At 50.8% G+C, this 13,936-nt stretch overlaps 1 protein-coding gene across 5 annotated transcripts in view; it reads left to right on the top strand.

The window, feature by feature from the left end:
- SLC43A2 (solute carrier family 43 member 2) overlaps positions 1-13,936 on the top strand; it is a 42,076-nt gene that overhangs the window by 1,248 nt on the left and 26,892 nt on the right. For all 5 annotated transcript variants that reach the window (XM_082443496.1, XM_082443497.1, XM_082443495.1 and 2 more), the window contains exons 3-5: positions 8,354-8,561; positions 10,124-10,179; positions 10,979-11,055. In XM_082443496.1, the coding sequence (XP_082299622.1) occupies positions 8,354-8,561; positions 10,124-10,179; positions 10,979-11,055 (341 nt within the window). The remainder of the gene's footprint in view (positions 1-8,353; positions 8,562-10,123; positions 10,180-10,978; positions 11,056-13,936) is intronic.

Raw genomic sequence — 13,936 nt, 5'->3', positions numbered from 1 at the left:
GGCATGGGGGTGTAGACCCAGCCAGCAAGACCACCTCACTGCGCAGCACCGCCTAGTTAGCAAAAGGCCCATTTGATCCTCACCCAGTTCACACACACCCACAGTGTGTGCTGGGTACACATCACTGTCCCTGTTTTGTGGCTGAAGAAACTGAGTCTCAGATCTTCTGACTTGTCTGAGGCCGCACAGCTGTAGACTGTAATAGATCCAGAACCCCTAAGTCCAGGGTGTTCTTTCCAGCACCTGGGAGCATGACTGGACTCCTCTCCTCCCAGTGCCTGGCACATCACTTGCTTTGCAGTAAACATGTTGCTCTCTGACTGTAAGAAAGAGGAACTCCTGACTCAGTGGCTGGGGTACAGCAAGAGAGAGGAAGTGGCTTGGCCTCCAGCCGGTGGAAGGTTCATCTAGAATCTAGATGTTTTTCTGTCAGGCCATCATGGAGTCTCTAAAGGGCTTTTCGGATACAATTTCTTGTCTATTTTTGCTGTTTTATGATTTTCCAAAGGACATTTCCTCCCACAGGCTGTGAGAACATCTCAGTGGCCTTCTACCCCCATGGGTCGGGGGGAGGAGAGAGGCAAGGAGGATATTTATGGAAAGGACACTAGGTCTGTCCTCTCCCTTTGCCACACACTGGTGTTGCTGAATGAAGGCCGAGGATGCTTGTCTACAAGAAATCTAACCCCCACCCCTATGTTCACACCCGATGACCTTGTGAAAGGATCCTGATTGCTGAAGGTCAGTGGGGTTCAGCCAATCAGTGGGACCCAAGTGCCTCTCACCCACTACCCTGCTACCTGCCTTTCTAGGCAACCTTGATAGGAAATGTTTTCCTCTGCTCTCTGTCCCCAGCAGTGACTACGTAATGGTTGAACTCAGTAATGTCTCTCCCCAGTACTTTTGTCAGCAGCCCCTGCCCAAGTTCCTTTGGATGGAGATAGCCCAAGTCTGACTCCCTGAATCACACCACTGGCATGCCCTTTTTTTTTTTTTAATTAATTTATTATTTATTTTTGGCTGCATTGGGTCTTCATTGCTGCGTGCAGCTTTCTCTAGTTGTGGCGAGCGGGGGCTACTCTTCCTTGCGGTGCGGGCTTCTCACTGCGGTGGCTTCTCTTGTTGTGGAGCACGGGCTCTAGGCACGTGGGCTTCAGTAGTTGTGGCACGCGGGCTCAGTAGTTGTGGCTCACAGGCTCTAGAGCGCAGGCTCAGTAGTTGTGGCGCAAGGGCTTAGTTGCTCCACGGCATGTGGGATCTTCCCGGACCAGGGCTCGAACCCGTGTCCCCTGCATTGGCAGGCGGATTCTTTACCACTGCGCTGCCAGGGAAGCCCATCATGCCTTTTTTTTTTCCTAGAGTTCTAACTTTGAGGGAAGAGAAAGCCCAGCTCATGCTGCCTGTCAGCCCGTGTAGAACCCTCCCTGGTTTCCTACTCTGATCCTCCTAGAAGATTCCTGAGCATTCCAAGTCACTAGGGAAGCTTCAGCTGGGAGAGGTTAAGGACAGGAGAAAGGGAGGGGATGCTGAGGCTGCCTGAGGGCAGAGAGTATATCATTTATAACCTTTAGCCTTTAGCCACTCAGAAATATTTCCTAATAACCTTAGGGTTCTTGGCAGACCTTTCCCCACATCAGCAAGAAATCTTGGGAGATGGGAGAGTCACTCAGACCTTGTTCCTTGAACAAGCTTTCTGCTTTGCCTGAGAGATGTTAGGAGATTAATGACTCTGGAAGGGAACAGGTTGGAGTGTTAGGCACCTCCTCTCCCTCCCTCTGTCCTCTCCTTGTAGATCATGACCCTTCCTGCTTGCCTCTGATGGCTTCTTTCAGGCTGCACAGAGGGGTTAAAAAACAGAAAGAAGCATCATCCCCAGATGAAGCTTTTCGCGTCTCATCCAGACTGGAGGACTGTTGTAGTCAATTTTTTTTTTTTTTTGACCTACTGTGGTGTCAGAAGGTCAGATTCTAGGGTTTTTTCCCTCACATTGTCCACTGATTTAATTTATCTTATGGTCTTGGCAGCGCTGGGGCTGGTCACTTCATTCCTGCCTCAGCCTTGGCTTCTTCCTTCGTTGAAGTGGGAGGAGTCCCAGAGATTGTGCCGACGCAGTGCTGAGTTGGTGTTTAAACCCTTGCGAGGCTTGCCTGGTCCCTCCTGTAAACCAAAGTGAAGGTGAAGGGTCAGGATTGTGGGTTGAACATCAACTTCTTATCCCGTGCCTTTGTTCCTGCCTCTGATTTTGGTTTTTCTGACTATCTGGCAAACCCGCTGACCCAGCATCCGTGGCAGGCAGGCCTGCTGATTCCACACAGCTTATCTCTCTGGCCTCCTTGCTCCTTGTTTCTTGGAGTCTGAGTAACCTGTTGCCTTTTGGGGCCAGGAGTCCCTGTGTCTTGCCTGGCTGGGAGTGCCCGGAGGATTTAGGATCAAGATTTCTGCTTAGGCCTAATATTTTCATGCTTGGGGGACAGCTGAATTGCAGAGAAGCAGTTAGGCCATTTATTACCTTTACTGAATTAAGCTTGTGAAAAGCTGACCAGTCTACAGCTGATTGAAATGCAAATTTGTCAGCTTTTTGTTGCTTTTAGGACTGATGCTTTGGTTTGTTCTCGAAAGAAAATTTGCCTGAACCTGTTGAAAGGTTCTCGGAACTCTTTCTCGGGACTCCAGGCAGAATCCGGCCACAGACACAGTGTCGGGTTCCAGCATGTCGAGGCGGGAGAAAGAAAGAAAGAGCCGGGTTTTCCATTTCCCCTCAGCTCTGTATCCCTGTCTCCCGGACAGTCAGGATGCATGACAGGGGCTGGGGACCTGGGGCTGGCACTTGGCTTTGCCTCCCCACTGCCCCCTGGAATGGACAGGAGACTGACTGGGTTCCCAGCCCCGGCTTTTCCAGAACTGTGTCCTTTTGGCCGCCGGATGGCCGCTGTCACCACCCACACCCAAACTCTTTCTTCATTTCCTCTGTCAACCGGTGGCCCACTTCGACAGGGTCAGCTCAGGGGGCTGGTGCTACCTGTGGATGTTTAATCTCCTCTTTCATCTGACCTATACATTCAGTAAACATTTTCTGAGGGGCTCTGCTGTGCGCAGAGCAATCCGGGCCCTCAGGGAGTCTGTAGTCTGCCAGCATCTAAGAGTCATCACACATAGGCCTACATGATTCCAAGTGGTGGTCCGACCCCAACAGAGAGCAGGGTGCCAGGGGTGAGAGCCACCGCGGGGATCTGGTTCAACTTGGGTGGTGGGGGGGCTCTGTGATATTTAAGCAGAAGCGTGGAGGGCCACAGGGGTGAGTCAGGAGAGGAGGGGGCAGTGAGCCTCTGGGGTAAGCTGTGTGTTGAAAGAGAGGAGAGGGCAGGAGATTACTGGACATCTGGGAAGGGGCTAGGGCCTGCAGGCCCCTGGGGAGACTGGATTTTATTCTCAAGGCAGGAAGAAGCTCCTGAGGCAGAAGAGATGGTCAGATTCACCTGTTAGCCTCTCATGAATTGTTGAGGGCTTGCCACACGCCGGGTGCTGGGTGGGGTGGGGGTCCTGAAGGTGGGAGACGTGGCCTCTGCCCGAGGAAGCCACGGTCCAGCCCAGCCATGGACCCCAAGGCAGACCCCAGTTCTGTGCTCTTGACCACCACAGTTATTCTGCTTGTGGTGGCCGGGGGGTGGCACCCCTCACTGAAACAAAGCAGGAAGCTGGCCCCCGGGACCCTGAGAGAGCAGGGCCAGGCCTGGTCCCCACCAGGCCGGACCGAGGCTGCAGATGTGGACAGGAGATGGTCTGTGCCACTTGACGGCCCTCCCTTTTTATGGTCTCCTCCCACCCTCAAAGGCCACTGGTGGTAGCTTTTGAAAACCCGTCGTTTCACATTGTGTGTGTGTGTGTGGCCACACCGCATGGCATATGCGGGATCTTAGTTCCCTGACCGGGGATCGAACCCATGTCCCCTGCAGTGGAAGCTCGGGGAGTCTTAACCACTGGACCACCAGGGAAGTCCTTTCACTCTTTTGCTGTGAATAGGACTGTTTTCACTCTCTCCCCCCAGTTTATTTTGGATTTTTTTTTTTTTAACTCGGTACTTGGGGATCAAGGTTGGGGCCTCCAGCCTCGGGACGTGTCACAGAGGAGCTGGTGCCCTTGGCCCTCCCCACCCACCCTGCCTGCCTCCTTCCCATGACCTAATTTCCCTCCTCCACATCTGCTGGCCCTGCCTGGCTTCTTGGTGTCCCATTAAGGTCCTGTCCAGCTTGGTTGGCTTTCAGGGACCTTGTGGGAGCATCTTGGGGGCAGTCCCATTCTCACTAAGTGACATTAAGGGCCACCTGGCATTGCCCCGACACTGATAGCCTTGTGCGTCTTTATTCTCTCAGCATTTTCTCTCTGAAATGCCTCTAACCCAGGTGGTACAGCGTCAGCACAGCCTGAAGGTTAAAAGCAGGAGCTTTGAGGTCCGACCACCTGGATTCAAGTCCAACTTCCCCATATACTGTCTATGAGACCTCAGGGAAGTGACTTATCTGCTCTGACACTGCTGGTATCTGGATGTGGAATATGGGGTAAGGGAATATGGGATGGCGCTCGGTGACACAGGAACCACTAGCACGGAGCACAGTGGCCAGCGCACGCCGGCACTCTGCGATCACAACGCGGGGGCTGGGCCCTGGCCTACCAGGCATGGTCCTCTGACTGTGTCCTGCCTCGGTTTGCTGTGTATGAGGCTGACCTCTCACCTACATACCCCCGGCCAGACTGAGATGCTGCTTCCTGTTGCCGGATAGACTAAGGATTTGAGAGAGACAGGAGATCCTGGGGCAGAGACCATAGCAGGGGGTCCAGAGGCCTGCACTCTGGGGGCTGGGGGCGCAGCTCGGGTTTGCAGAGGCCTCCAACCCGGTGCCGCTTGCTCCCTTGAGCATCATAGGGTCAGCTGTTCTGGTTTGTTTCCCTGGGGTCAGGGGAGCCCCCTCCTTGATCCAGGGAGGTTAAGGGAGCCTCAGGGGGACCACAGCACCCTCTTTTCTCCCCTGCTTTCTCTGTAAGGATTCCGTGTGTGAGTTCGGTGAGTGGGGCCGAACAGGGCAGGCATTGTTCTCTCTTCCCTGTCCCGGGTCTCCTCCTAAGCAGCCTTACGCCTGTTCTCTGCACACTCTGGACACGCCAGTTCCTTGCCTGTCTTCTTGGTTCACCTTCCCTGGCTGGGCTGGGCCGGGACGGGCCACTCTGGCCACATCTGTAATAAGCCGGTGCAGGTGAGGCACAGAGCAGCCTGGACCGGGGTGAGGGCTGAGGTCTAGGCTGGGAGCAGAGGGGCACCCCAAGGGCTTGGCACTTCCTGGGTGCTTATCTGTTTGGGTCTCTCTGGCCCACAATGGCCCAGGTGGTAGCAGAGCGATAGAAGCAGCCTGGGTGTGACCGTGTTTGGGCATCTGCTGGATCTGTGATAATTCGTGTGGGCTGTTTACTGCCAACAAAGCTTCGGGCTCACGGAAGGTTTAGTTCCCTCTGGGGCGAGGGGCACTCTCGCACTGCTCCCTGGGCCGATGAGAGGCCACCCGGGCACCCTTACCCCCAGCTCATTTGTTGCTGGACATCACTGCCTGGAGCTAGGAGGGCAGAGGGCCAGGTGGCCCCGTTGGCAGGGATTTAAGAGAAGGCTGGTGGCCAAAAGTGTAAGGTCCCTGCTACTGTTGTAGCAGCTCTAGGATGAAAGATGGGAGGGACAGATTCCCTTCCCTCCACTCTGACTTCTCTCCCCCTGAGCCCCCCTGTCTAGTTACAGGGTGACCAGATCTCTAAACAATTCAAGATGTTTTCGTCCCCATCTTCACTTAGAGCAGATCAGGGAGTCTGCCTTGCATATGTGTGTTGCCTTGGGATTTCACCTTCTCTGTCTCTCGGGGAATACAGTCATGGATTTAGGTCCAGCTGTGGTTCCTCTCTGGGGAAGCTAGGAGCAGAGTACCCTTGTGCCTTTACTCAGAGCCCGTGCTGCCTCGCTCCCTCTGCTCCCCATCCAACCATGGCTCCCTGCTTGTAGCAGCAGATCCCACAGCACCCCCAGCCCGGAGTGATTTCGTGTCCTCTAGCGCTCTCACAAGCCAGCGATCCCAGACCTGGGGGTGCCCCCTCCACCCCCATCCACTCTGTCGCACCTCTGTTGGTTTGCTTGCACCTGCACACCAACCTGGAGGTGGCCGTTGCTTTGCGGACACCCTGTCCTCCCGCTTTACATTCCAGTTCCTTTTGCTGCTGGCAGAGCTGACACCCGAAACCAGTGCCAACCTGTGAAGCGGCTCTGCTTTTCCAGAAGCGGCCTCGCTGTGGACAAGCAGCTCAGGCCTGCTGGCTAAGGCAGTGTGTGTGACAGTTCTGAGCTGGATCCTAATGGGCTCAGATGACCCTGTTTGTCATGTGTTTTGGCTGCCAGCATGGTGGGGCATCTTTTGGAAAGCTGAGAGAAAGTGGTGGTGGGGGCGCCGAGAATCTGGCTTGTTAGGTTTTGTTTCTTTGGCTTCAGGAGGTTAACGTTGGGGCTATAATCTCCTTCGATCCCCTCTGTCTTCAAGTTGGTTCCATGTGTCCTGTTTCATTTCTTCTCTCTTGATCCTTTTGGCCAATGTGATCTGATGCCACTGTTTTCATTCATTCAGTAAACAACTGCTGTGTACCAGGACCAAGGGGAGGTGCTGGGGACACAGGTGACTAGAACACAGTCCCTGTCCTTCAGGGCCCCCAGCCCAGTGGGAGACTAGACATGAATTCATGCTGTGGATGAATGGTCAGTTGCGGAACTCTGCTCCCAGTTAGTGTGTCCAGCTCTACTGCCAGCCATTACCCCCATTCCGAGCCTCCAACGAGAGGAGTAGTAATAGTAGTAATAACAACTTTTACCTATTGTTTATTGAGCACTTTCTATGCCTATGTGAGCTCTAGAATGTTATCTGGATTTCTCTTTTATCTTCCTCAAAACCCTAGAAAGGTAGATGATTTTTTTATATTATGCCCATTTTACGGATAAAGAAACTGAGGTAGAGATGAAATCACTTCTCCAAGGTTATACAAATAGGAAGTGGAGGAACCAAAATTGGAACCCAGAGGCCAGGTCCCGGCACGCCACCCTCAACGTGCCCCCTGCAGGGCCTGTTGCTGGCATCAGAAGGTCAGAGGCTGGCATATAGCATGATTCACCCAAGGTGCATCTTTTCCCGTAACCTTGGGTCACCCCCGAGAGAGACCCAGGCAGGCCTTGCACACCTCAGATTTATAATCCTGGCGCCAGAGGGCCGCATTCAGGAGGCACGCAGTTATCTGAAGAGAGGTATTTCCTTGAGTCTCCCAGCGCGACCTCACCTCTAATCAGAGGCTGCTCCTTTCTCTGCAGGATTAGTCAGCATCTCTTAACTAGCAGTCCCCGAGACGAGAGGGTTCCTCCGCCGCGTGGCGGCCTATCCTCTGCCCTCCCACCCTCCGCTGCTGCAGCACTTTTTCCTCCGTCTTTTCGTTGTCTTGGTGCCAGGTGGACTTTGGAGGGTATCATGAAGGACTGGGATTACAGCACAGGCGTGGCCACAGGGGACAGTGACATCATGACCCCAGCGAGAAAAAGAAGAAAGGTGCACTTCAACAAGTGAAAGCAAATTACTTGGGACTTCTCTTTTTTTTTTAACAAAACAAAACAAAAACCCTTCCCAAGGGGTTCCATGACACAGTGTATGTGGTGGTTGGTGCTGTGAGAACATCGGGGAGGATTTAGCACAGGGACTGTGTGTTTGAGAAATCTGCCATCCTGGGCAGTAAAGGAGGCCCACTCACCCTTCCCCTCGGTTGACCAAGGGCAGCGCAGTGAGACCAGCAGCTTGTCCTTCCCAGGTGGTCTAGGGTCGGCCTCCTGTATACTGGCTGCAGACTGTTTCCATGGACAGAGCTGCAGAGAAGGTTCTAGCCAGCCTGGGGTCCCACTCACAGCCCAGGCTGGGTCCCGAGGCCTACTCTTCTAGGTGTCGGTTACTCTAGAATGGGAATCCCAACCTGGGGCTCGTGGGTGCTGCAGGGGATGCCTGAAGGCCCTGAAACTGTGGGCAAGACTTTGTGCATTTTCTAAGGAGCAGGAGCGAAGCTTTCTTTATTGGATTCTCGAAAGCATCTGTGACACCCCCCCCCCACAGAAGTTAAGAATCTCTGCATTATCGCTCCAGGGAGCTTGGGCCAGATAGACATCCCAGCCTGCTGGGGGGGTAGCCAGATTCAGCCCTGGCATTCCCAGTGGGCTGACTCTGGGTGGGCACCTGCCCTTCTGATCTTTGGAGATCGCTGCCACGACCCTGTGGTCAGGTTTCCCTCCCTCTACACACAGAGAATGTCACCAATGGCACAGTGGGGGCCACAACAGAGCCGGAGCATGAGGAGGTGAGCCGAATGAATGGCTGGCTCAGCTGCAAGGCCCAGGATGAGATGCTAAACTTGGCCTTCACCGTGGGCTCCTTCCTGCTCAGTGCCATCACCCTGCCTCTGGGCATCGTCATGGACAAGTACGGCCCAAGGAAGCTCAGGCTGCTGGGCAGGTCAGTTCTAGGGGTGGGGGTGGGCAGGTGGGACCCCTGGGCTGAGATTCCCCACTGTGGGTAATCCTGGTACCTGCTCTCAGGTGCACTGTGGAGCCCCCTAAATGCCTGCCCAGGATGGGCTTCCTACCCCATGTGCAACCAAATCAGTAGCTACTGTGATCCTTGCATTGTGCCGATCTGCATAAAAAGTCACAGGGCTCAGGCCTGCCTGGGAGGGCCTGGAATCGCTGGTCATTAAGAACACTGGTTTCCAGTCTTCCTGATCTTACACCTCCATGAGAAGAAAGAGTTTGAATACATACCTCTAATATAAGCACATGGAGTTGTCAGTAATATACACATATATCATTCTTAATGTTCTATGTGCTTTATTTTTTTCTTCCAATTCTATTGAGGTAATAACTGATGTACAGCCCTGTATAAGACTGAGGTACAGCATAATGATCAGACTTACATGCATCATGAAACGATGACCACAGTAAGTTTAGGGAACATCCATCATCTCCTATGGTGTTTTATGTGCCTTATGATACATATACCAAAAAATAAAAATTAAAGTGGCTGAGATTTAAAATTATAAAATAGAAAATTATAAAATTTCTAAAATTATAAAATTGTAAAATGGTATTTCCCTACCTCTGGTACCTTAGTGGGTCATCTTATGTACCTCCTGGGATGTGTTCCTGGGCTATAAAGCTCCAGATTGCCAGTCTCAGGGTCAGTCCACCAAGCAGCTGGCCCTCTCTGGCCAAGGTACTCCCCAAGCCAGTCCCATTGGAAATGAGCATCGTGCAGGGCAGTGGTTTGCAATGAGCGAGGCCTGTAGCCCTGAAGGGAATGAGTGGGGGACCAGTTTCATTCATTCTTTGGAGCTTAAGTAGACTTGGTCCCCAGGTTAGAGCCAAGCAGAGGGGATTTGGAAGCTGCCATTCATCGCCCCTTGCCCGGTGGGGTTCTGTCCGTCCCCTTTTGCTGAGCGGGCGCGGGAACTTGGGGAATGGATGGTGTCCTCTCTGGCTTCAGAGCCTTGGCCCGCTCCAGTCTGGGGAACGGAGGGGGCAGTGCGGCGGGGTGTTTACCAGATCTGGCTTTGGGGCTTGAATTCCAGCTTAGCCACCTGCTAGCTAGGAGACCTTGGAGAATTTAGTTTTTGTGTTTGTTTTTTTCTAAGTATTTGAATACCTGTTTTTTAAAAAATGTATTTTATTGAAGTATAGTTCATTTACAATGTTGTGCTAATTTCTACTGTACAGCAAACTGATTCAGTTACACATATATATATACATTCTTTTTCATATTCTTTTCCATTATGGTTTATCACAGGATACTGAATATAGTTCCCTGTGCTATACAGGAGGACCTTGTTGTTTTGTTTTTGTTTTCTGAGTTTTATTTTTCTCATCAGTAAAATGGAGCCAGTTATACTCCGTAGAATTGTTAAATTAAATGAAAGAATGTATGTAAATTTTCTGAAAGCATCTGACACATAACAAATACCTCTAAATAAGCAATATTAACAAAACCAGTAATAACAATGTACTATTTCTGTTTCTTTTTAGTGCCTGCTTTGCTGTCTCCTGCTTGCTGATTGCCTATGGAGCAAGTAACCCAAACTGTGAGTAAGCTTTTCCTCTACCCTTTTGTCAGGGACTGGGGAGAGAGTGCCCAGAGGTGCTTGTAGGCCCACCTGCTCTAGAAAGCTGGGCCAGGCCTGGTGCTCACTGCTCAAATTAGAGAGACACCTGTTAGGCCTTTACCCAGTGACTTATCTCTGATGGGTGGCTGGATAACCAAATAATGGCCCCAGACAGAGGTCTGAGAGAAGCTCCCAGGGGGTGAGAAACACCCATCACATTGCCGAGCCAGGCCAGTCCCCGATGGCCTCATTGATGCCAACTGGAGAACTAGGCCAGCTGCAGGGGTGTGTGTGGAGGTCATGAGCTGAGCCCCTTGGGGCAGCCCAGGCCAGCACTTTAAAAATGACTTAGAAGCTGCCTGGTCCCTAACCCCGTTCAGGTGGAGCTGATGCTGCAGGGACTTTTAGAACAAACACCAAAATAGGATTTGAGTTTCACCAAAATCTTATCCAGGCTCATCTCCTGATTTTTGGGTACCTGTATTTTTGGTTTCAGTGAAGCAGCTTCTGTAGGCCTCTCCCTTGCTGCTAAGGTTAGTGGAGAAAGGAGGACGGGGATGCACCTTTTGCAAGAGCCCGAGCTCCATAAAATAGGCAAGAGGAGGATGAGGCAGAGGCTGGGCCAGCTCCCCAGGTGTCCGGACTAACGCCTGATGGCTTGTCAGTCACTCAGCTGCGTTTGTTCGGAGCCGGCTCCTTACCCGGCACTGGGTCAAGCCCCGGCCTTCCTGAAGCTCAGCCGTGGTTCCCCGCTTATGAGCTTTCTGCTTCATTCCAGCCCTCTCTGTGCTCATCTTCATCGCTCTGGCTCTGAATGGCTTTGGTGGGATGTGCATGACATTCACCTCATTAACAGTAAGTACCAATTTTTTTAGGAAGATCTCTAGTTCAGTCATCTTCTTGTGAATCTGAGGCAGCTTTTATTGGCTTTGATTTCCTTGCTTTCCATTTGCCTGCATCTGCCTGGGTATCCCAAGCAGTAGAGGGTCGTTGGTGGTGAAGCTGTGGCGGCAAAGCCAGCTTCGGCCTCCCAAGCTGGGGAGGTACTGCAGGCAGAACGGAAGGCGGCAGAGCGGGACTCGCAGAGTGGCCCGTCCCCTGCCTCCTGACCGTGACTGAGGTGCCGAGGGAGCCAACTCACTCGCCATGTGCCTAGAGAAGGCAGGACCAGGGAGAAAAAACCTGCCACCTGCTTTCTTTTCTCATATTTTCAGTGGCAGCTCTTGCTAACAGTGCAACCTAAAAACAAACCTCTCTTGGAATCACCCTGCCCCTAACTGTTGCTTTGTTCAGAACTGAATGAAAAACTCTGGGGAACACATAGGCTGCCTCTCTGCTGGGTTTTCTAAATGCTCGGGCACAGGGAGCCCTTCTGGGGAGGGAGATCCTTTCTCAGGATGCTGAGCTCCCTCTATGGTAGCACCAGAATGCCACAGAATGTGCTTCTTTTGGAAGCGGGAGAGGCTGCAGGAAGGTCCGGGTTAAAAGAAAGTCAAAGAAGGAGGAAGAAGGGAGCTGGCTGCAGGCTCACCTGGTCAGGCAGGTGTGCCTTTCAGAGCTGGCCATTGGGAAAGGAGTGAGAATGCTAGGCTTTCAGAGAGATTTCTCTGTCCAACAGGAAGGTCTGGACTGTCTCAGTTTCCCCTTGAGAAAGTATTTATGAAACAATACCTCCCATAACTATTTATTTGCAGTGCATTCACTTCTGCTTTCTCTTTCCACTAATGAGTCAGGAGTCATGCTGTTGAAGGGCCCTCGTTTAGCTTTGAGGGAGCCCTGGGGACTTGCTGGTCTTCTTGTAAGGAGCTTGAAGAGCTACTGACATCTCTGTGACCCCTTGCCTGCAGGCTGTGAGCCAGAGGCCAGGCCTGGCCCAGTGCCTCTTCTGTTCACCCTTCCTACGTTTTGCTTTGTTGACTTTGTCCCGGTGGGAAGGATGAAGTGCCTGGGTCTGGGTCCATGGAAATGGAACACTCGATGGGGTCTGTGTTAGGTGAGAGAGGCTCGGCCCAGGACCACATATGTGCTGTGCTTGGGGAGTGCGGGACACACACGTATCTGGGAACTCTGGTTGCCTTGCCCCTGGTGGTGTGAAGGAGACTGACTTTGTACTTTTTTGTACATTTTTATTTATTTATTTTTTTAAAGCTACTATTTTTTAAAAAAATTTTTTTAAAGGAACATTTATTTATTTATTTATTTATTTATTTATTGGCTGAGTTGGGTCTTCATTGCTGCGCGCGGGCTTTCTCTAGTTGAGGCGAGCAGGAGCTACACTTCGTTGCGGTGCACGGGCTTCTCATCGAGGTGGCTTCTCTTGTTGTGGAGCATGGGCTCTAGGCGCGCGGGCTTCAGTAGTTGTGGCATGTGGGCTCAGTAGTTGTGGTGCACGGGCTTAGTTGCTCTGCGGCATGTGGGATCTTCCTGGACCAGGGGTCAAACCCATGTCTCCTGCGTTGGCAGGCGGATTCTTAACCACTGCGCCACCAGGGAAGTCCCTATTTTTATTTTTTTAACCAGGTAGGTTTATAAAAGATGGATATATCTCCCTCCCTCTCAAATTCCCAGGGGAAAACAAATGTTGAAACTGTAAGAAATATGTTAGAACTGTCAAACGTACACAGATTCCACTAAGTTGTATAAATTGTGAAGCAGGAGCCGTGGTTCTGTTTGGTTTTTGACAGTGTGAACACGACCACCTCTTTCATCAAAATGAAAAATAAAAATCTGGCATCACCCCCATTATTTGAGCCACACTATGCCTATGTGATGGCAGTTATGAATTTCGGGATAAAAGAAAGAGATGGTCTTTGAGGAGTTTACGCTCTGAAATACAGAAAGATGCTTTACTGTAATAATGCCTAAGACAAATAGATAAGAACCACCACACCATGAATCCCCTTTAAGAAAGTCTTTAACGGGAATAAAGACTCAGACCTACTAGAGAATGGACTTGAGGTTACGGGGAGGAGGAAGGGTAAGCTGGGACAAAGTGAGAGAGTGGCATGGATATATATACACTACCAAACGTAAAATAGATAGCTAGTGGGAAGCAGCCGCATAGCACAGGGAGATCAGCTCGGTGCTTTGTGACCACCTAGAGGGGTGGGATAGGGAGGGTGGGAGGGAGGGAGATGCAAGAGGGAAGAGATATGGGGACATATGTATATGTATAACTGATTCACTTTGTTATAAAACAGAAACTAACACACCATTGTAAAGCAACTATACTCCAATAAAGATGTTCAAAAAAAAAAAAAAAGGAAGTCTTTAGAATGAGTTCATAGTTCTTGTCCAAGAAACCTTTAGGGGAGCCTAGTAGGCTCATAAGGATTCTTTTTCTTTTCTTTTCTTTTTATGATTATAAAACAAAAAGTAAAAAGTCACTATTTTGGAAATACAAAATGTGGACTGTAAAATCCTATAAGCCTAACTTCATCGGTTTAGAATGTAGCTCTTCATTATGAAAAAAATAAGAAAATCTGGATATACTGTTGCTCTTTTTAAAGAAATACTGTTACAACTTGCCTTTTTCACTTAACAATGTATCTTTTTTTTAAACATCTTTATTGGAGTATAATTGCTTTACAATGGTGTGTTAGTTTCTGCTTTAAACAATGTATCTTTTAGTCTTTTCCTGCCAGTCCTTAGAAATCTACCTTATTATTTTAAACCATGGAGATTGGCCTCATTATTAAACAGTTCCATGTTATTCTGTAATATAGATGTGCCATAA

Source organism: Balaenoptera physalus, assembly GCF_965194825.1.
Source record: "Balaenoptera physalus genome assembly, chromosome: 20".
In the NCBI taxonomy this organism is placed as follows: Eukaryota; Metazoa; Chordata; class Mammalia; order Artiodactyla; family Balaenopteridae; genus Balaenoptera; species Balaenoptera physalus.
This window is presented reverse-complemented; position numbering and strand designations above follow the sequence as displayed.